The following is a 20,296-nucleotide window of genomic DNA, read 5'->3' as shown; positions in this document are numbered from 1 at the left end:
TCGCCATTTAGTTTTCAGACATGCAACAGTTTTTCGACTGCAGAAGGGTCATCTCTAAGGGCCACGGGGATTTAATGAACCGTTTCTGCCAGGACACATGAAAACATTTTTGATACATGAAAATTTATTACAAGATACTACGAAAAAATAGTAAGTACAAAATGTTTGAAGGTGTTTAAAATATATACAGTTTGAAATGTTCTGAATACACTGAAAAATTGTCTCGCGCATAAAATAGACTTTGAACCTAATTTACAATTTTCGAGCAAGACTTATCAGTGAGGAAATGACATTTTCAACATTTTTCATGAGACCTTTAGACTGACGGTAGACTGTACTGCAGTCGGATTCACATGCTGGTCAACAGCAAAGCAAAGCGCCGTTCCCAGTCACGCTCCATGGCTATTCAAAAATCTTTATACATTTCAAATTACAAAAGTAATTCTATTTTCATGTAAATAAGCATATTACAAGAGGCAAAGAATGTACAACTTTGTGCCCCCCGCCCCAAAAAGGTGCCAGGAAGATTTTGTTGGCATATGCCATTTTCCTGACCAGGTTGATGTTTCACACACTTGTCTCCGACCTTAACGCCCCCACTACAGAGTCAACACCGTAACTGAATGTGGTGAGTAAGAAAGCTGACAAAAGCTGCAGCGTTTGAGGTACTACGTGGATGCCGACATTCACAATAAAACCCAAAGTGGTGCAGAGGCAGGATTCCAGTTGCGCACCTGAGCATTAAGACTTCTGTGGGAATCTTTTATCAATCAAACGCCACAAATCAATATTGTATTTACTAGTAGCAAATGGAATCAACGCTGATGAGGAAAGAAATGTCATTATATGACGATCCCTGCTTGCCACAAAAATAATGCTGACTTTGTTTATTTAAGTTCCAGGATCACGCCTGCCATAGCTTCTATTAGTTATAAAACTTTTGTTTTTTTTTTATACTTCCAAAGGGATCCATGGCATATATTTTCTTCTCCACAGTGATAGTCTTATATGTGCATGTGCGCATGGAGGCCTAAACGTAACTCAAACCCCAGGTAGATGACTGGGAGGCAGTACTTGGTCGGCAAAGGTCAGAGCCCACCGAAGATAGAGATTGGCAGCAACGGGCTCTGATTTTGATGAGCCGGTGGTGCAAGGCTTTTCAAAAGTAAGTCTTTGTGTGTCCCGCAAAAGCATTTTCATAAGAGCTTCCGATTGACGAGCTCCCAAACCATTCTCCTCCTGAAATATGGCATATGCTTCTGCGGAGAGGACAAAAACATCTTAAGAAATGGTTCACTGCTGACAATCCTACGTTGTTGAACGCATACCTGCGTGAAGGTGATGGGCTTGTCTTTGGTGATGTAATCTGCATATTTGCATGTGAACATTCCACAGTCGCTGCCGTTCATCTGCTGCGGGATTTCCTGTGAGGGGAGACAATAAACGCGAATCACGACAACGCTTGCTTATGAAAGCTTGTTTGAAAGTTTACATCGCTTTCGGCGGCCTCTAGTGGATGGACTGTTCTACAACTAGAGTCACTGATCGAAAACATCTAGCGCTGTTGCTTAAACAAAAAAGGCTATTCTTTGTTTGTGTGTGTGTGTGTGTGTGACCCAAAGGATAAAGTATCATTTATCGACTAGATTTTAAGTTAATATTCTGACACTGCACTCTCAGTTTGATTGGGTCCTCTTTGTAGAGTCTTCCTCAGTTATTTGCAAGAGTCAATAAAACAATTTAAAACCCTTTCAGGCTTAAAAAATTATGTTTCTTTTTTTCCCCCAAACTTAAAAAAAAATGCCTCAATCAATATTAACGTGGAATACCTAGGGGACTCATTGTTGCAAATTTGGAACGCCTGCCTGGAGAGAGTTAAGGCATTGTGGTAACTCGAGATTTGATGCAGCTGTGCTTGCTTTCCTCGTGCGGCCCGGCCGACCGCTCAGCAGAGGTACATTACTGCCACCTCGTGAATTGGAAATTCACTACTAGTTAGAGACAAGCTAACCTACAGTGACACCTCGGTGACATACTGGAAGCACACCTCTCAAATTCGCTTGAGCACACAAAAACGGAGTTCTCATGGGAGGGGGTACACATGTAACCATAAAATAAGTCAAAGTGTCCTTTTCTTCAACTGCAAAATCAAAATATTGCCACACAGGAGATTTGAAAGCAATCAGAGCATTCTTTATTTCTCCTGTAGATCTGCAACTATTGTGTACTTGTGTTACTCTTTTTTTTTTCCTCCTTGGGGAAAACAAATAAAATCAAAAGGCAAAATAATACATTTGCACTTAAATATGAATGACCAAATTGTGTCCATTTTTTTGACAATCGCCATTTCTTTTTTTTTTTTTACATATATATATATATATATATATATATATATATATATATATATATATATATATATTATATATATATATATAAGTTGAGATTTAGACAACACTTTCACCATAAATAAAAGTCAATGGGACAAGTGACACCCACAAACTGGTTGTTTAAAAAGCAATCAATTGGAACCAGCAAACGTGCCAGGCTGTCAGCATCAAAGAGCACTTTCATTAACAGCTATTCATCTTCTGAAAACCCATGGCCATCAATATGGCGCACTCCAGCGCTGCTCGCTCGCCATTAATATATTCTAGAACAGGGCTCACCAACGTGGTGCCCGCAGGCACTGGGTAGCCCCCGAGGATCACATTAGTAGCCCGCAGACCTGTTCTGCAAATAGTTTACAAGTGATAGAACCTTGTGACTTTCTAGGAATTTGACCAATGATGACATATACATTACATATGACACTTGATTCACATATTTACTACAGCAGTTTCTTAATTATTGTCAGATCTCAGAAACACGATCAGGTCTTCATATAAACTGGTAGCCCTTCGTATTACTCTGTACCAAAGAAGTAGCTCTTGGTTTCAAAAAGGTTGGTGACCCCTGTTCTAGATGCTGCGCTAAACGCTGGCAACAGGAGGCGTGCAATACATCAGCAGCAAAATGAAGTCCTTCTATATGCGCTCTGAAACTGCAACTAAATGTGATTTTCAAACATTATGATGTTCACACCAGGAGTCGCGACAAGACTCACTCTGAAAGGTAAGTTAGCTATTGGCGTGACACACTTCCAGGAACAACTTCAACGTAAAAGCATACCAAGGCGCTTGAGTCAATATTTGGAATGGAGCGGTGTGTTTTGAAGCTCTTACTACATTTGGTGGTGTGTTTCATGGTCACGCAGAACATGAACAAACTGTGCAGAGCATTAAGAAGCAGTACAGTAGAACTCCGCTACAACGAAATCATATTTGCAGCCGGAATTTTTTCCCAACGAGGGACTTTTCACTATAGCAAATCTATGTCTCGGAATTAAAGCTAAAAAACGCGTTGTGCAAGCTGACTGAAGTTAAAAACAAAACCGTCCAACATTTAAAAAAAAAAAAAAAAAAAGAAGAAATTGCCAAATCTACAAAAAGCATTCATTTTTACACTTACATCAATTTCTTGCATAATGCCTTTCACTTTGCTTCATCCACCTTTCATCTTTTATCTACTTTTACCCTATCTTCAAGTGCACGCTTGGTTTAAGATTGACGTGTTACGCGAGCTCCACTCGAATGCGATTTTGGCAACCGGGCCCCCCGCATGGAGTCCACGCGGAACAGATTGTCTGCAACGTGTATCTTCCGGAATTTCTGTACGAGCTGAAAACATGGCGGACGAAATATTGCTTATGGAAGTTCACTGATACAAAGGAGGAAAGGAACAAAGGAATACCGTGATCAAAATACCGTAAAAAAAACTCCTGGCGAGCACCATGCCGGGGAGGGTTGAGGTGTTTGCTTAAAAACGCTTGGAAGAATTTAGATCCTTTGAATCTACTAGGATTCTCTACCTCTGTTATAGAGTTGTGCTGTTTGAGTCAATTTACTGTCACCTATAGTATGAGAGAATATCATCTGACTGCAGGGTAAAGTAATACAACAAAACCTGCATGTGCTCCGAGTATTAAAGCGACAATGTGTAAGATTTAAATCGTTTTTCCTTACAGACAGCAGGAGGCGCTGCATTTACCATTGTCCGTAGCTGCAGTATAATAGACATGGCAGCCACCCCCCATGCAATATGATTTAATGATAACTCGACTTACCTTTCTATTTAAAACATACTGTTGGTCGTTACGAATGCATTTATTTACAAGTTTTTGAAATTTAGAATCATTTAGTTCATTCCTTTTTAATGAAAAACAGTCTAAGTCTTACACACTGTCCCTTTAATACTCAGAGTACATGCAGGTTTCGTTGTATAGGCGTTTTACTGTATATTCTTTTATGTACCCCATTTCAAAAACAATAGCCAAAGGAAAATAGATCATGTGCCGCGCAGGGACGAGAAATGTCATCGTATGAGATCTCGCCCCATTCCTATGAAAGAATTATAAAAAGGAAATAATGACTCAATACTTTCACTGGGAAGGACACTTAATGGTCTCAGCCCCACTACATGCAAAACTTACGTTGCGCTTTTTTGAGTGTAGAGTCCAGCCTGTGGTATCCAGTTCTTTGCCCTTTTTGTCCTTGCTTTCTTGTTGCAGGTAATCACTGGGGACAACACACTAGATTAGACTGACACTTGATAACTTAAAAAAAAAAAAAAAAAATCAACAGAGAAGTGTCTCTCTTCTAGAATATTTGTCAAACTTACAACAAAAGTTTGCATGCTTCAACATTGTTTCCTCCCATAGAATCAAAGTAAGTGACAGCCTTTTTGCGGAAATCCACCACCTGAAAAAAAAAAGTTTGATGACAATCGCGTCAACGCTTTCAAAGAACCTCAGTGCTTAACAGATCAGTAACACTTACAGAAAGGCACCAGTGCATACTCAGGTGGACAGGAACCAAAAGGATGTCTTTGGAAAAGATATCCATCTTTTTGGTCCAGCGGCGGACAGCGGAGTAGCCGCTGCTACGCAGCTTGGGATAAAAAAAGGTGCTGAACGTGTTGACGGAAGGCATCTTGGGTGCCTTGCTCCGCTCCACCAGCAGATTCATGTAAAAGTTGATCACCTAGAAAGGGACAGACAAGCAATGTAGCGTTTACTCAAGCTCAAGTATGCACAGTACCTTCATCCGTTGAAATGTTTCGTTTCAATCCCAAGTAAGACAGATATCAATTTAGTTGGTTTACTGAGTGTTTGTTGAATTTGGAGAGAGCAGTTAGGCCTCTCAAGTTCCACAATTTTTGTATTTTTAAGTTTTCTTTCAAACAATACTTTTAAACGTGACGGGCCGATGAAAGTGGCGACACACTTGCCAGGAGTAAAAACTAGAGTTGTTACAATTCGAACAGGATAGGAAATATGGAATCTTCTACTGATCACTATCAAGTTGAGATTAGAATCGCTTGCTTTTTCTAATGTCTAAACTCTAAAGAATGAAGCAAAAAAAAAAAAAAAAAATCTGTGGTAAAACAGTCAAAACAAATCATGACTTAGCTTTACCTTACATTTAAGGTATTTAAGGATGTTAGTGTACTAAATTGACTGATATTTTACTTTCTAGATTTAAGTTTATTTACAAAGGGATATTTCGGGCTAATGTGTTTCCTTAATTATTTTGTGCTGTACCAAGGATACGCAATATGCAATTGTTTACTTCGTTTGAACATCGGCTACATTAGATGGGCAGTCAAATAAAAAGGTATCATGTTAGGAACACCTTGAATTAAAAAATGAATAAATAACATCTTTCTAAACTTGCATTATTTTTTTTCTTCCCAAAGGGGACCAAAAGCAAAACATTTTTTGAACTAGAATGTTATACAGTGTATTGTATATGCATATAGTGAAGTATGATATATACTGTATATATGCTACAAATCTAGTCAAAACACAGCAGTTGGATTAATACTGAGCTCATTAAATAACAATGAAAGAAAATACAATGTAAGAAAGGTGGTATGTTGGGCGAAATCAACAACAACCGCTGACCACAAATGACATGAAAGTTCCTGTGGCGAGTGGAGAGCTAATACAACATGTGACCGAACTATGCAACTCGGCTGACAGCACGAAGGGAGCAAAGGATTTACTCGGATGCTATGTACTGGGACACCATGGTCGAGATGGAAACATGCCGTGGTCATCAGAGGAAGAGAAGCAAAGACTACAAGGGTTTTACATTGAACTTCTTGATGTGAGAGACTCAAAAAAGAAATCTAGCTGGCACTAGATTGCTCATCAAGTACATTATGGGTGAGGGCATTTACGATGATGGTTTATATTCATGTATCTATTGGTCATGTGATGAAATGGAACACGTGGCTTGTCCATGGGGAATATGAAATGACTCTATGGTTTTAATCTTGAATAAAATGGGCAAGAAGTGGTGAAGACGTCATCCTTGTAATTCCATATTCTATGAGGTCAGGATGGTCATGAATTTCATATTCTGCAACATTCTGTTGCAAAACAGCCTGAGTTATGTTGTTTAGTTCTAGCTCACCTCATCATTCAGCCAGCTGAGTCCACCGAGAGTCTGAAGATCTTTGCGTGTCAGACTGAGACCAAAACCCTCACTGAACACTTCATCAGGACTCCCGCGTCTTAACACCCTGTCTATTTGTGCCTCCATTTCCTGGTAGTGGGGGAGGGGGTACAGCACAGATTACAAATCTCCAAATTTACAGGGATAGGCATTTTGAGAGTTTGCACATTAGAGTGTGTTTTCAAAGTGCACATTTTGCACATGTACGTTATGCACACAAAGCGCAATGCGCAAAATTTCATACCTCTGTGAGTTCTGGGAATTCTGGCTTCTCGTCCAAAGAAGCGGGCTCTTCTATAACTAGAGTCAAAGGAATCTCCTTTTCCAAAGGAACTCGAACATGAACTTCCACGCCCGTGCTGTGTTGAAGTCCTTCAGACAGGCGCTACAACCCAATTGGAAGACAGGTTAGTGACATCCAAGACAGCAGATGAACAACCTGAATGAACATCAGTCAGTGTGTACTGTAGACACCTGTCGCAGCAGCCGGGCAGCCAAGGCCTCCTGCTCTTCAATCTGTCTTCGTCTTTCTCTTGCCCGAGAGTCATAAATACTTGTTCTAAAGTCACAGGATACAATATGTCATTTTTCTAATGTCTAAACAACAGGAGGATCATAAAAAAATAAATAAATAAATACTTACAACTCCTTAATCCACAACTCAGCTTCGAAACACGGTATGCTGAAAAGATAAGAGGAAATGTTATAATTTCCAACAATGTATGCAACTGGATTTTTAACCTAAAGCTGGACAAACTGTTTTATTGGCGTAATACATTCATATAACAAGAAACAACAGTCAAAGAATCCCTTACTTTGTTGCATCTCGCTTTTTACTCTTTTGCTCATTTAATATAATAACAGAGTCACCATCATGGGCTGTAAGAAAAGAAGACATACCAACAAATTAGGGAATAAGTAAATGAGAAATCAACTCAACCATTCAGCAGGATGTAAAAACAAGTGTAGCACCAAATTACCTGATGACTGAGTGTCCTGAGAGCTGGTGTCCAGCAGAGCGGATGGGGAGGGTTGACTGGAGCTGAGGTCCGTGTCAAGAGACCATGCCTGGAAGTTCCCTGCCTTGCAAGAGGTAGCGACTGGGCTAGGAAGGTTGCTGGAACTCTGGCTCGAGGTCGCCCTGGTACTGGGAGGACTGCTTGGTCCCTCAGAAGTATTCCCTGCCACTGAACCGCTGAATGAAGACAAGTGCAGCAGTCTGCGGCTGGGGCTCAGGAAGCTGGTGCTGAGAAGAATGTGAGGAGAATTACTTGTTTTTTTTGGATGGTGGGGGCGGGTTGACCAACTTTACAACTATACAGGAGCATATAGTTACAGCGTATTGTGTACTTTGGTTCATTTCAAACAAGTGATAAAAAAAAAAAGATTACATGGATTAACATGAAGCATTAGAGCATTCAAACGTACAAATCTCTCTGTGACCTCACGATGGGATGCGAGTGTCCGTTGAAAAGACAAGACTGACCGCCCGAAACGATGGTCAGAAGCTGCCTGTATGCCTCTTTCTCCTCTAAATGAACAGACTGGGCACAACATAATGAGCAAACAGTTCAAAAACACAACGCCAAAAAGTGACTATGGTGGAATGGCGTCTCACCTCCAGTGCTGTGCAACGAGCTTTGGCCTGATGGATGTGGCCTGATGAAGTTCTGCGTGACGGTCTCTGCTGTACTTTGATGGGAAATGCCTTGTCATACACGCTGATGCAGGAGCTGCCTGTTGTGGATCCTCCACTAAGCACATTAACAAACAGAATAAATTCATGCAATCAAACCCAACAACACTGCAAACCAATCGAAACTATTAGCTAAAGCAAATGTTTTCCATACCTTGGTGTGCTGTGTTTTCTGATGTTTATGGGCCTGCCAAGCCGTGCAGAGGGGGGTAATTTCGGTGTGCTGGTGGGGGAAATGCTGCAAGGATGCCCGTTTATTTTTGGTACTTCCTGATGTGTTGGACTCATGTGCATGTGTCGCCTACAATCTTTATATCCCCAGACAAGACAAGTCATTCAATTGAAAGTGTAGCCTCAAGAGATTCTAACTGATAAGAAAAAGTCTTTCTTACACGCAAATTGGGGGTGGGGCTCACCTGATTTGGGAGTTTTCCATTTCAAAGTTGTAGCAGGAGCAGCAAATGTCTGATCCAGGGAGTTTACTTCTGAGTTCTGAAGGAAATAAAATGGGGAATAAATTAACTTCCATGGTTGGAAAGAAAAATTGTCCTTTTGTCAAAAACCTGTATGTAAACACATTATATTAACAGCGGTTACATTTGGCCATCATCTCTGGAGAATATTATTTAATATTATGAGCACTACATGCACTTCTAAATGAACAACTAAAACAAAATATGATTCCTAAAGCACACAATCTACTACTGCCCTCAGTGCTACGTATTTTTACAAAGAATGTTCCGTTTGCGGTATTTAGTACACATGTCATCTGATTTGTAGTCAGGTTGAAGTGTCCCTTCCAACCAGCCATTTTGTTTCCTAAACTGGTAGCACAGGCAGTGTTACCAGTTTAGGAAACAAACTAGGCAGAACCATGTGAATGAGAGTGAATCATGCCAAATGTGACTCACATTAAGCCCCTAAAGGAAATTTTACTTGAATTCTTTAACAAAATAATTTAATTGGTCAGCAAAAGGCACATGTATGCAGGCTTAATTCTAGACTTACATGAAGTGATGTCCAACTTGGGGCTGAAGATGATGGCTGTGCCTGAAGTTCATGAGGATGACCAGAAGATGTAGGTAGTACGTTTCTCAAGGTAGGACTCACACTGTTTCTCATCCACGCTGCCACATAGGTGCTCCGATTCTTTAGTCCTTCAGCGGCGATCTTAACAGTGCCAATTAAATCTTCTGAAGAAAAAAAGTGAGAGTAAAGTGGTTAAAGTAAAAATAACATAAAATCAAATAAAACCGATGCTTATGATGGCGAGATGCCGCGATCTTAAATTAAATTACCCATTCGAGATTTCTTTGCTGTCAGTTCATTGTAGTCACCTACATGCCCGTCTTTCAAGCTGAAAAGAGGCGACACAGGACAAAATGACTAAGTTATTCAGTGATCAAATAAGGCTTGGTAAAAGTAATGTTTCAGTACTTACCACTCAATTCGTCTTTTCAGTCTCATCCCAATGTCATCATCTCCGGCTGGCCGATCTGTAGGAGCAGTTTCCGGAGCTGGAACACCATTGCGGAGATTGGCAACGCTCGACTCTACCCATTCGTACAATTTATTCAGCATGGTTTTCAATTTGGCTAAATTGCCTTGCTGCTTTTCAGTGATATCGCTTCAATTGAGTGCCGTCTAGGGGCCAACACAAATGGACCTAGCGCGAGTCATTCGAGCGAAACTGGTTAAACGGGGCTAATTCAAAGAATTTCCACAGACTGATACTCAGCTAACGAAGACTTCGCTAGCTAGCGCTGCTAACGAGCTTGCTAGCCTACGTTGGTAGCAACGCGGCTAATTTACAGAACTATGTCTAAATTACTAGACGATGGAGAGAGGTGGCAACCAGTGCATTCGGACTGCCCGCTATGATGTTGTGTCCCAAACCATGCCGTTTAAAATCTTGAAAAACGCGTTATTTGGCGAAAAAACACGTTGAAGAGTACTATCTCCCGCTTCTTCCTCATTCAAAACCACAACATGGATGAACGGTGACGTCCACTATTGAAGGATTTGATTGGATGGCTGGAAGACGAGCCAAAAACTATGTCGGCATATTACTGGTTGGTTGCGGGCCGGAGATGAGCGTTTGATAAAAACGTCACAGTTAACGGCGTTGAGCGCGACACTTTTCTCTCAGCGACGTGAAAAAATAAACGATTTTGTTTTTTTATAACCAATTCGTAGCACTACGATTGGTTCTAGTGGTTGTGCTGTAAATAAAACAACACAGTGGTTGTCTTTCCCAACCTTTATTGAGCCAAGACACGATTTTTACATTTAAAAATGTTTAGAACAGTCACCATACATCAAAAATCACACAAAATTCTAATACACAGCACTGCAGTAATTTCTACAGTATACCCAGTTTACTGTATTTCACAGATGAACCCTGTACATGTTTCACCCTTCATGTCGATGGTACTTGAAACAAATATAGATTATTACTAGCTGACAAAAATAATTTATAGATCAATTAAGTGAAATTTCTGCGGCACCCATTCTCTCTCACAAGCATTAATGACGCACAGCACAGTGGCTGGGAAACACTATTCTGTGTGAGAATCTCCTTGTGTTGTATTGCCAGTGAGTTAATAAACTATAAAAGTGTGCACACAACTGAAACAAAATTTAAATAGGAAACTGCTTTTTAAATAGGAAAACCAAATAAATTGGCAAATCTGTGCCGTTTAAACCAAATACGTACATGAAAACATACACATCGACACTCATATTTACCTCGTATATTAAAGCTTTAATGAAAAATGTCAGACTACAATGAAATGCGGTCTTCACTATTTATACTGGATCCATCATAGTTATTCACACAATCACTGCATTGCCACTAAAAAATAAAGTTAATCCTTCACACTTTTATTTTCTGAAATATATAACTCTGTCATATAAAAAATCAGTTAAAAATATATACCCTGTCGCATTAGCCCACCTCAATCTCAAACCTTCATCATTTGCACTACTGTAAAACCCACATGATCAGATTTAACAAATCCATCCATCCATCCATCCATCCATCCCCTAAAGTGCTCATCCTTATTATCCTCATTAGGGTCGCTGGTAGGCGAGAGTCAATCTCAGCTGACTTAGTACGAAAGGCAAAGTACCCCTGTACTAGTCGACAGCTAATTTTTGGGCGCACAGTGCCCTGGCAACTTACCATGGCGGTCAAACGTTCACTTGCTGATCAACACATAAGGACAATCTAAACTCTCTAATGAACCTTAAAAAGTATCTGGGGAAAACCCACACAAGTATAGGCGGAACCACCTCCGCAAAAGAATGCCAGAGAACGGATTCAAACTCCCAACCTCAGAACTATATGTAAAAAAAACATATGAAAAGCCCACAACCCAAACAACAAATCAGAATGCAAAAAAGTTTGAAAATTTAGGACATAAATTGCTCACTTACATTTTAACATTAGAAACTGCACAAGACATATCTTCAGCCCTCTTTAACAGTGCAAATGTTCTTTAACAAACAATCTCCCACTCAAAATCACATTAAAACCTTTAGAACATTATTTGATAATGGAATGCTAATATATCAGCAGAGGCCCTTTTTTAAGAGTCGTGCATGATGTACGTACGGCAAACGCTGCACATAATTGGTATCTATAATGTGTGTTAATACAGAATGCAGTCTTGAATTAAAGGCTCACATATTGTTTGATTTGAGTGTTTGATCATTGGAAAATTGGATGGTCTGACTACTTTACTGTGTATAACTATTCTATAACATGCCAATAGCATGCTGACAGCAGTTCACAGTACAAGTTTCACAAATGATTCACAATAACATGAATATCCAGCATAAAATGTTGGCATTACAACTGGTTTTGTCAGCGCGTCTATTAAATTACTATTACTGTTCCCACATACTGACCAATATTTACTAAAATTACAACTCGTGCCTGCCTTTAGGTTTTTTTCTTTTACTCCTGTCTGTTTCCAAAGATTTGGAGGCAAAAAGAGAAGATGTAGATGATGTCTAGGTAGATGCTGAGAGTGGCAAAGACATACTCTTCCGGACTCATGGCGTATCGCTTGTTACCCATAAGGAGTTGGGTGTCAAATGCCAAAAACTGCAAAGGCAATACAATACACGGAAAAGTAAATCTCTTGATGGAGTCACACACTCAACATTCCGCTTGAGCTCTTCCTGGTTCTGACACAGGGAACTTACCATGGTGAACAAGATGGCTCCCAAAACAGCATATGTGGTATCCAACCAGGGTACCTAAAGCACATACATGACTCAGTTGTATAGTTTGGTCGTTGATTCGAGAGCAGAATGCTTATAAAAAAGAATTCACATTCAGATACATTGCCAGTATCAAGCTGTGTATGCAATGGTGTAGTAAATGAATGCCCTCTGGTCATTGCATAGATAAAATCTTAACTCTTGTTAGTGCTTTTGTGATGCATTAACTACTGGTGTTACTGAAATATATATATAAAAAAAGTGTAAAGCAATGTACTGTCCATTAAGATCATGTGACTCTTTCAATACTTACATATTGAAACGGAAGGACAACAGCAAGCACTAGTCCAGAGATGAACATGACCAAACAGAAGATAAGGAGCACGCCTTGGTATGATGTCACATCAATCTGGAAGGATGAGAGCGTATGCTCACACATGTGGGTTGTATGAAACGCAAATCAATGGGGATCGCGGAACAAAAGTAAGAATGCCACCTTAGTTTGGAAACTCAGGATTGTGACGAGGAGACAGACCACAGTGGTGATGCCCAGACACATTATCACGGATTTAGTGTTGTAGAAACTTTTTGAACAAACAACACGGTATGGTCAAGTTTCATCAATGAATTTAGAGTTATAGTACATTCTCCAGTTTTGCGTATGTCACTGGCTGTCTGCAAACAGCCACGCAACCATAGCTTGGTCTTTCTAAGGCAGGTTAGCAATGCGCTCAACAATATCTGCTTGTCACATATCACCATGCAACAAAAGTGGGAATGAGAGAAAGGACTATTGTACCCGGACAGCATCCCTGTCATGTAGGAGAGTGAGATGGTCTGTAAGAGAACAGAAGATAAGAAGTCTTGTGAAGTACTGTAGAAACAGTAACAATAGCCATAAAACATAAAAATCATTGGAAACAATATTAGGGACAGCTGCAGAGTTTAATATCTTGCACAAAAGTTAAATCAGTCTACCAACACAAATTGTATCCTAAGTTTAGTTTAGTTGCAGTATTTTTGTTAACTGACTGTGTGTAACAATTGTTGGAAATCGGGCCATTAGCTTTGTACTTACAAAGATGCCAAGTAGGATCAGGTTCCATGGAAACTGTCTCCTGTAAGAGTGAGCAAATGGGATTAATCATACCATGGTGTGATTTTATTTGAGCTGTTTTCATTGAAATGACACTTTACCTCGGTGCAGTGCAGCATGACAGAGTCAAATATGTCACAAAGAACACCCCGCTGTAGTATAAAAAGAACATTATACATTAGATAGCTCCAAGATGATGTGGAGAATATAACCAGGCTGACTGAAAATTGCGTACTTACTACGAGGCCCAGTACCACCCTGGGTTTGTCTGAATGTAGTCCTTCACGGGATCACTGAAAATGTGCATTGGCGAAAATTATGTTGATTTTCATTTAAGGATGTGAATTATGACATTTTGAAAGTTTTCAGAGAGAATGACTGTCTCACCAGAAAGTGAAAAGAGACACGATAGCAAGTGTAACCAAGAGCTGGATCAATAAGATGGTGTACACCTGTATCCAAATTAACACAGAATATTCTGTAGTCAACTATCACAGATTTAAATAACCCTCAGCCTAAAACTCATGATACCTTGCGTATGAAGATCCTCCGAATGTTTCGATCATCCCAGGTGAACTCTGTTAACATGTCACCATCATTATAGCAAGTCTCACTAGTACCTGTCATTGATTACATGAAACCGATGAGAATTTATACGCTGTTTTTATAGAGCAGTGCTGACAAAATTAGACCATAAAGACACAAAAATATGGAGCCCACCGCATCACAGAGACACACAACAAATGGGTTACCACATTACCATAGCACCAGCAATTAACAGTCACAATCTTAGTTGGACTGTAAAATACAAATTCCAAAACGTATTCTAGTGCATCATTGCTATGATAAAACTCAAACCTATTCAAAGACGATAAATGTACTCACTGGCCATCAACTTTGGCCATCTTGCACAATCAAAAACAACATGATTGTAACTGTCAGTGTCTGAGAGATCCCAATTCATCTTTGTGACTTCATTTGTTGCTGAAGAAGTTATTTCAAACCAACCTGCAGTGGCTTCCTCATAGCTGGGAGGTGGAGGTGACACTGAGGCCTGCCCACTGGATGAGTTACTGAGGGTCTTGTTAGAAAGCGGGGGCTGGAGGCAAATTAAAAAAAATTAACACTCTTGAAATGAAATCAATAACAACAAAGCCAATAAATCTTTCATTTGTATATTTCTTTTGACAAGGATGACTTAAAAAACCATTCTGTATATTTTTCAAAACAAAATGCATGGGCTTTCCATTTTCCATAGCGCCTGTTCGCATTCGGGTCACAGATGAGAGGCAGAACCATTTGCAGAGCACATATAGAAAAACAACTTCAACTCACATTCACCTACAGGCAACTTTGTAGTTTTCAAGTAATCTTAGAATCACGGTTTTGCAAAATAGGAGGGAAAGAAAGAAAAATCATTCAGGAACACACAAGAAGGATGGACTGGAACATCCATCCTCAGAACTGAGTAAGATGTGCTCCCACCTTGTCACCGTGGCTGGCTTTGGTGATAGTGTAATATTTTGAATTTGACAAGCATATGGCATAGCCAGTACAGGAGTGAATGGAAAATTTTACACTTACATAAATGATAACGTTTTGGTGGACATTAGGATTACATGCCTCTCACCCATCAGGCAAGTTGGAATGGATGCGTTGACCCTTGTCGCTTAGATTTTGATGATTTGGACAATGCCGTGAATGTTGTGTTGGGATGCAAAGAGTAAAGACGTATACTGGAACAGCAAGTGTGCTTTTTTTCATCTTGCCACAGCGCCAAATCAAGTAAATGTTTTTATAAACAAACACATAAGAATCCCCAAGGTCTTCGCAGGTCCACAGTTGACAAACATTAACGGCATTCCCCTATTGAATTCCCTCACTTAGATCCTGAAGAGCAAGGAAAAACTAAAAAATAAATAAATAAACCCTGCGGAAAGCACTTCGCATCTACAGTAACTGCAGACCGAGGGTGCATTGTCGTAGCTAAAGCGTTCGCAAATCAATCGACTAGAAAAAGCAGAGCTATTGTGTTGACAAAAAAATACATAGACCGGTTGGATGGATGGACAATGGTACAGCTATGGTACCTAATGTTGTGGCCTGTGTATATAGAGCAGGTTCATAATGACCTAATCTAATCTATAATTAACTACTTGTACACTTGATACATTGGACGAACAAATGATTTGCAACAAACTGAATTGAATGCCAGCGTTGAAATGAGGTTCTTGTAACACATAGCCGCTGCCATGCGGTGTGATAAATATTAAATAGATGTGCGCATTCCAAAAGCTGTGACGGAATCTTACATTCGGGCTGACTACAAACTCCTACCTTGCCCTGCGTCATTATTTTTGACGGAGTGCTGTGGTCGCTCAACGCCGCTTGGATTAAAGTGTTGACTGGTCGGTGGACGATGACTCTATTGCAACTCATATGCACACAAGGCAGGGGTAGGGGGCGCGCCGCTCTGCCCCTCCCTCACCCACAAAAAGGATCTAGCAGCATCCAGTAAATTGCAGAAAACACGAAGCTGGGAGTGGGACCCAAACAGCTGCCCCGGATAAGACAAGTGGGCATGGGAGACATTAGTGCAATGGAAAATTCTCAATGCGAAATATTTTTGTGACGTCACAACTAACCACTCTGGACAAACGTTGCACAACATCAATTTCATTCTGGCAGTACAACTAACATTACGCAAAATATGAATGAAATTAAACACTGGATTGTCTCTCAATGATGAGACAAATACTGCAGTATCTTAGGAAAATGAAAGACTATCTTTATTGTGTAAAGCAGTGTTTAACCTAAGCCTAGCCCATATTATTAGAGACGCAGATGTTGACAACGATTCTAGTACTTGTCAAAGGTTTGGTAACATAGAGGTGAAGAAATTCAACCTCTATAATATGCATATGAACGGAAAGTTCCAGAACATAATGCTTCATTCACGTCTAAATGCTTACTGAGAAAAAAAAAAAAGGAAAGACGAAAAAGAGGTGTTCTGTTATTTGAAAACAAAGTGCCTGGTTTGAGGGATTACATAATAAAGACATGATTAAATATAATGGCTGCCTGGATTAACATGTGTAACCCAAACAGTCTCATTAATGTTTCTTCATATCATCAATGTAATTTTATACAATCAGCAAATATTTAAAAAATACTGATAATGAAAAATAGTGTATATGTTAAGAGAAAATATTCCGTACATATGCACAAACAGATCTTTTTAAAAATAAATTTTTATGGATGTTCAAAGATTCAACAAAAAGTGTGAACATATTGTGACATTGACAGACAGACTGATTAGTGCCAAAACACACACTATACCCTGTAATTTCAGCTCCTTTGTTCGCGATTGGCAGTAAGAAATGGCAATCTTTGTCATTCAGGCGAAAAACCAAGAACATATAAGCACTGATTACATTTGACAAGTCTTTTCTGACATTCTACGTCCTTTTATTGGTTTCTAACAGAACCCGCAAAGTATCGCTATGACAGACATGAAAGCATCAGTAATCAGACTTGGGGTGTCCTTTAGTACATTTCACCTTCTCCTCTGGTTCCCTCCAGTCTGAGGTCCGAGTCACTTCTGCCCAGCGTGAACAAACTGATGACAGCCATCAAGGCCGCCAGCATCATGACAGTGCAACCTCCAAACATGTGTCTGGTACCTTCTCCCCCTTCCCCTCCGCCCATGCCTGACACCTCTCCGTGGAGCGCCAGTAGCCCAATACAGGCCAGGAGATGCAGAGGTAGACGAAACCAGGTCAGCACTCCGGCTCGCTTCTCCTCAGGGATCACCCTGCCCTGGAGGAAGCTGACCGCTGGGAAGTAGAGGCCGCAAGCCAGCTCCAGCAGCAGGAAGGCGAAGAAGGATTCGTGAGGTCTCGGCTGTCCCGGCGCGGTGGAAAACGTCAGCATGAAAAATGAGAAAAATGCCATCAGAACAGCTAAGCAGAGGACGTGGCCGGGCTGTAGTCGGTAGTGGGCGGAAGTGGCGAGGCGGTACATTAAGGAGCCAGCCATGGAGGCAGCCATTAGACAAGAAAACACAATGCCCAATGGAGGCCCATGAGGGTCCAGTACCGGGGTCCACAGGAAAACAAATATGTAGAGGACACTTTCAAATAGAGCCTGAACGCCACCTAAGAGCATGACTCTCCTGTCTGACAGCATGCATCGGAGTCCATCATGGCAGCTGCGTGTGAACCGAGCCTTTGTGGATATCCGAGTCAAATCACTGAGAAGTGTCTGTTTGTCACCTTCGGGTCCTCCTCCTGCTTCTTCCTTGCCCCAGTCTGTCAACACCACCCAGGCACAGCAAACCAAACAGGGGACAGCCAAAAGAAAAGGAGCTACTGGGCCCAGGTGAAGCCACTCCGCCAGCAGGTTCGCCACCAGACCAGCTCCCACAGCGAGCCCATGGTTCCACGTGGCGGCTTTGTTGAAGGTGCTAGGGATCCACTCCTTGGGAAAATCGTGTACATCAACATGCCGGTGCACATACCAGGCCTCAAATGTGGTGGAGAGCAGGGATGTGGATAGACCACCCAGGATGCGGCCGATAATCAGAACAAAATAGTCTCGGGATAGCTTGGTTAGACAGCAGGTGGAATAAGAGAGACAGAAGAGGAGACATGTCTGTCTACGACCAAGGGCTTGGGGAAGCCAGCCTGAAAAGGGGGCAAACAGCACGCAAGAGGCCAAGCCACACACATAAATGATAGCTATTTGAGACTCAAGAAAGCTGTAGTGGCGATACAGCTTATATAGGTAAGGACCCTGGAGCCAGTCCGCCCACAGGGCAAGGAGGTAGGCCCGGAGGAAAACGCTTTGGAAGCGGCGGAAGCCTGGGTTAGCTGCGGACGACTGAGTCGGCTGAGGTGGGCTGAGACGACGTGCTGTGAGCTCGAGGCCAACACACAGGGCCAGCAGGACAACGATGGCAAGGTACGCCGTCACCAACATCGTGTGTTACGCCGGAAAAAGACGACTTCAAACCTGCTTGAGGACTCCTTTCCTCTTTAGTCTCACCATCTGTTGACGACAAAATGCAGAGCGATCGCTGCGTTCGCATTCAAACATTTAGCACATAAACTCTATTCTTACAGATAGTATCATAACGGGCGTCGCTAACTCACATGTTTTTGTGTTTTCGCTATTATGGCGACGCTAGCATCCAAGCTAATTTGCTACTACGGTCTATCATTTGAGATATTTTTTCTCCACAATTAAGGTCGTAATATGTCTTACCGAGCTATGAGACGGTTCCATTATTGTGACACGAAAGTGCAGTTTATGCCCTTACGCGTGACATATTGGCAGGGGAATCGTTGTGTGCAGAAAAGTGTGAGGTCTCCGTCTCCTAGGGACAACCGAACGTTCACTTCCGGGTCTCGTATTTCGCCACTAGGAGGCAGCCGTACTTTTTTTTTTAGTTTTAATACGTAGAAAGCACAGGACGCGAAAAGGATAGTTTTTAACGAATTTTCAGAAATACAATTTTAATACTTGTCTTGAATGAATTTGGTAACGACATTATTTTTGACCTACGGTTAAAACATTTTACCACTTATTCCCGATTGAAAATGACATCAGATGTGCACAGGTCACAGGTTTTGAATTTGCTCATGTGACATTCGCAAGCTGGGCCCTGATTGGTTGTTTCCCTTGCAAACAGGCTTGTTCCCTTAGTTTTCGTCGACAACAAGTTTCAAATGTTTGTTTTAACGATATTAATGTAACCGTTCACGATTCAATGATCAAATCAATGATAGGATAAGGCTTACCTTCTTAAGTAAAGTATCCCTTCAACTTTTTGTAAGATTTTGATTATTCAAGATGATGACCTTTTTGCCACAGATAAACTGTATGACAGGGGTCGACTGATATGTTATCGACATGGCATATTACTTATTTTGACAATTTGGTCCATGTTTGTTGAAAGATTGATAAAGGCATCATCTTCAACACCAGTGTCCTCTCATTGGACAAGCAGCTATTGCGTCACGTCATGAATCTGATTTAGTCGCTTTCAGTCCTACTTAGCAGGTTGAAGACAGAGTAGTTGGCATTTGCAAACGTCTTTGTGTTGATTTCCAAGTTAGTGATTTTCTAGCCACTACATTTGCTTAATTTATTCAGCATCGTTTGTCATAATACAGTAAAAGATCTGGTTTAGTTTTAGGCCTCAGACACTGCCTAATAGGCCTAACCCTGGTTCCCCTTGCAAGCCCAATGGTCCTTCAGGCAATGCTCCTTTTGTTTTTAAATACAGTATGAGTGAGATATTAGTGAGAGGTATTAGTGAAGCAAAAGTCTAGTAGGGCGTTACATACCCCTTTAATCAAATAAAAAAGACATTTGCATGTTTATAGCGTGAGTTAAACAACAAGTAGGGATATTTGATCCCATTTTTTTTCAGACTGATTCCAGTGCAAGAAGAGTACTCATCATGTATATACCGCATGAGTACTTTCGACACATTATATTCTTCCCTGAAAAACAATGACCGATCATTTGAAAGAAATCCTGAGTTCGGACCGAATGCATAAAACGTAGAAACAAGCGACTGAACCGCAGTCAATGTCATTTGCGCAACATGACGCAAATGCGCATTGGGTGACAGGGACGCATATGCAGAGATGCGACAGCTGAAATTTTGCTCATTTCGCCTCTGTTTGAAGAAGTTAAAAAAATGTAAAC

General features: G+C 40.9%; 3 protein-coding genes across 7 annotated transcripts; all 3 read right to left on the bottom strand.

The window, feature by feature from the left end:
- Positions 1–106: 106 nt before the first annotated feature.
- Positions 107–10,247, bottom strand: senp1 (SUMO specific peptidase 1). The gene is made up of 18 exons (XM_088409186.1): positions 9,695–10,247; positions 9,552–9,610; positions 9,262–9,446; positions 8,670–8,745; positions 8,408–8,561; positions 8,176–8,311; positions 7,986–8,101; positions 7,538–7,803; positions 7,373–7,436; positions 7,201–7,239; positions 7,032–7,116; positions 6,802–6,942; positions 6,516–6,647; positions 4,875–5,078; positions 4,717–4,796; positions 4,529–4,613; positions 1,329–1,424; positions 107–1,259 (listed from the first exon to the last, which is right to left on the bottom strand). The coding sequence occupies exons 1-18, from the start codon at positions 9,832–9,834 to the stop codon at positions 1,197–1,199; spliced, it is 2,121 nt and encodes a 706-aa protein (XP_088265312.1). The 5' UTR covers positions 9,835–10,247; the 3' UTR covers positions 107–1,196.
- Positions 10,248–10,498: 251 nt separating this feature from the next.
- On the bottom strand, positions 10,499–16,082 carry LOC148428025 (protein lifeguard 2-like). Of its 5 annotated transcripts, XM_088408750.1 has the most exons (13): positions 15,917–16,082; positions 14,588–14,678; positions 14,465–14,484; positions 14,111–14,199; positions 13,967–14,031; positions 13,819–13,872; positions 13,681–13,731; positions 13,562–13,601; positions 13,283–13,320; positions 12,980–13,067; positions 12,797–12,892; positions 12,466–12,519; positions 10,499–12,364 (listed from the first exon to the last, which is right to left on the bottom strand). In XM_088408750.1, the coding sequence occupies exons 3-13, from the start codon at positions 14,469–14,471 to the stop codon at positions 12,215–12,217; spliced, it is 732 nt and encodes a 243-aa protein (XP_088264876.1). In that variant the 5' UTR covers positions 14,472–14,484; positions 14,588–14,678; positions 15,917–16,082; the 3' UTR covers positions 10,499–12,214. The 5 variants fall into 5 exon arrangements, with proteins under 5 accessions (XP_088264876.1, XP_088264872.1, XP_088264873.1 ...); XM_088408746.1 differs by having other exon boundaries at positions 14,465–14,678; XM_088408747.1 differs by having other exon boundaries at positions 14,111–14,157; positions 14,465–14,678.
- Positions 16,083–16,812: 730 nt separating this feature from the next.
- Positions 16,813–18,991, bottom strand: slc61a1 (solute carrier family 61 member 1). Its single transcript, XM_088436915.1, has 2 exons — positions 18,845–18,991; positions 16,813–18,628 (listed from the first exon to the last, which is right to left on the bottom strand). Exon 2 carries the CDS (start codon positions 18,557–18,559, stop codon positions 17,126–17,128), a length of 1,434 nt encoding a protein of 477 aa, XP_088293041.1. The 5' UTR covers positions 18,560–18,628; positions 18,845–18,991; the 3' UTR covers positions 16,813–17,125.
- Positions 18,992–20,296: the final 1,305 nt, after the last annotated feature.

Source organism: Hippichthys cyanospilos, chromosome 2 (assembly GCF_059441005.1).
Source record: "Hippichthys cyanospilos isolate Australia breed blue-spotted pipefish chromosome 2, RoL_Hcya_1.0, whole genome shotgun sequence".
NCBI classification, from domain to species: domain Eukaryota; kingdom Metazoa; phylum Chordata; class Actinopteri; order Syngnathiformes; family Syngnathidae; genus Hippichthys; species Hippichthys cyanospilos.
The sequence above is the reverse complement of the archived record's forward strand: the minus strand, read 5'-3'. Positions and strand labels throughout refer to the sequence as shown.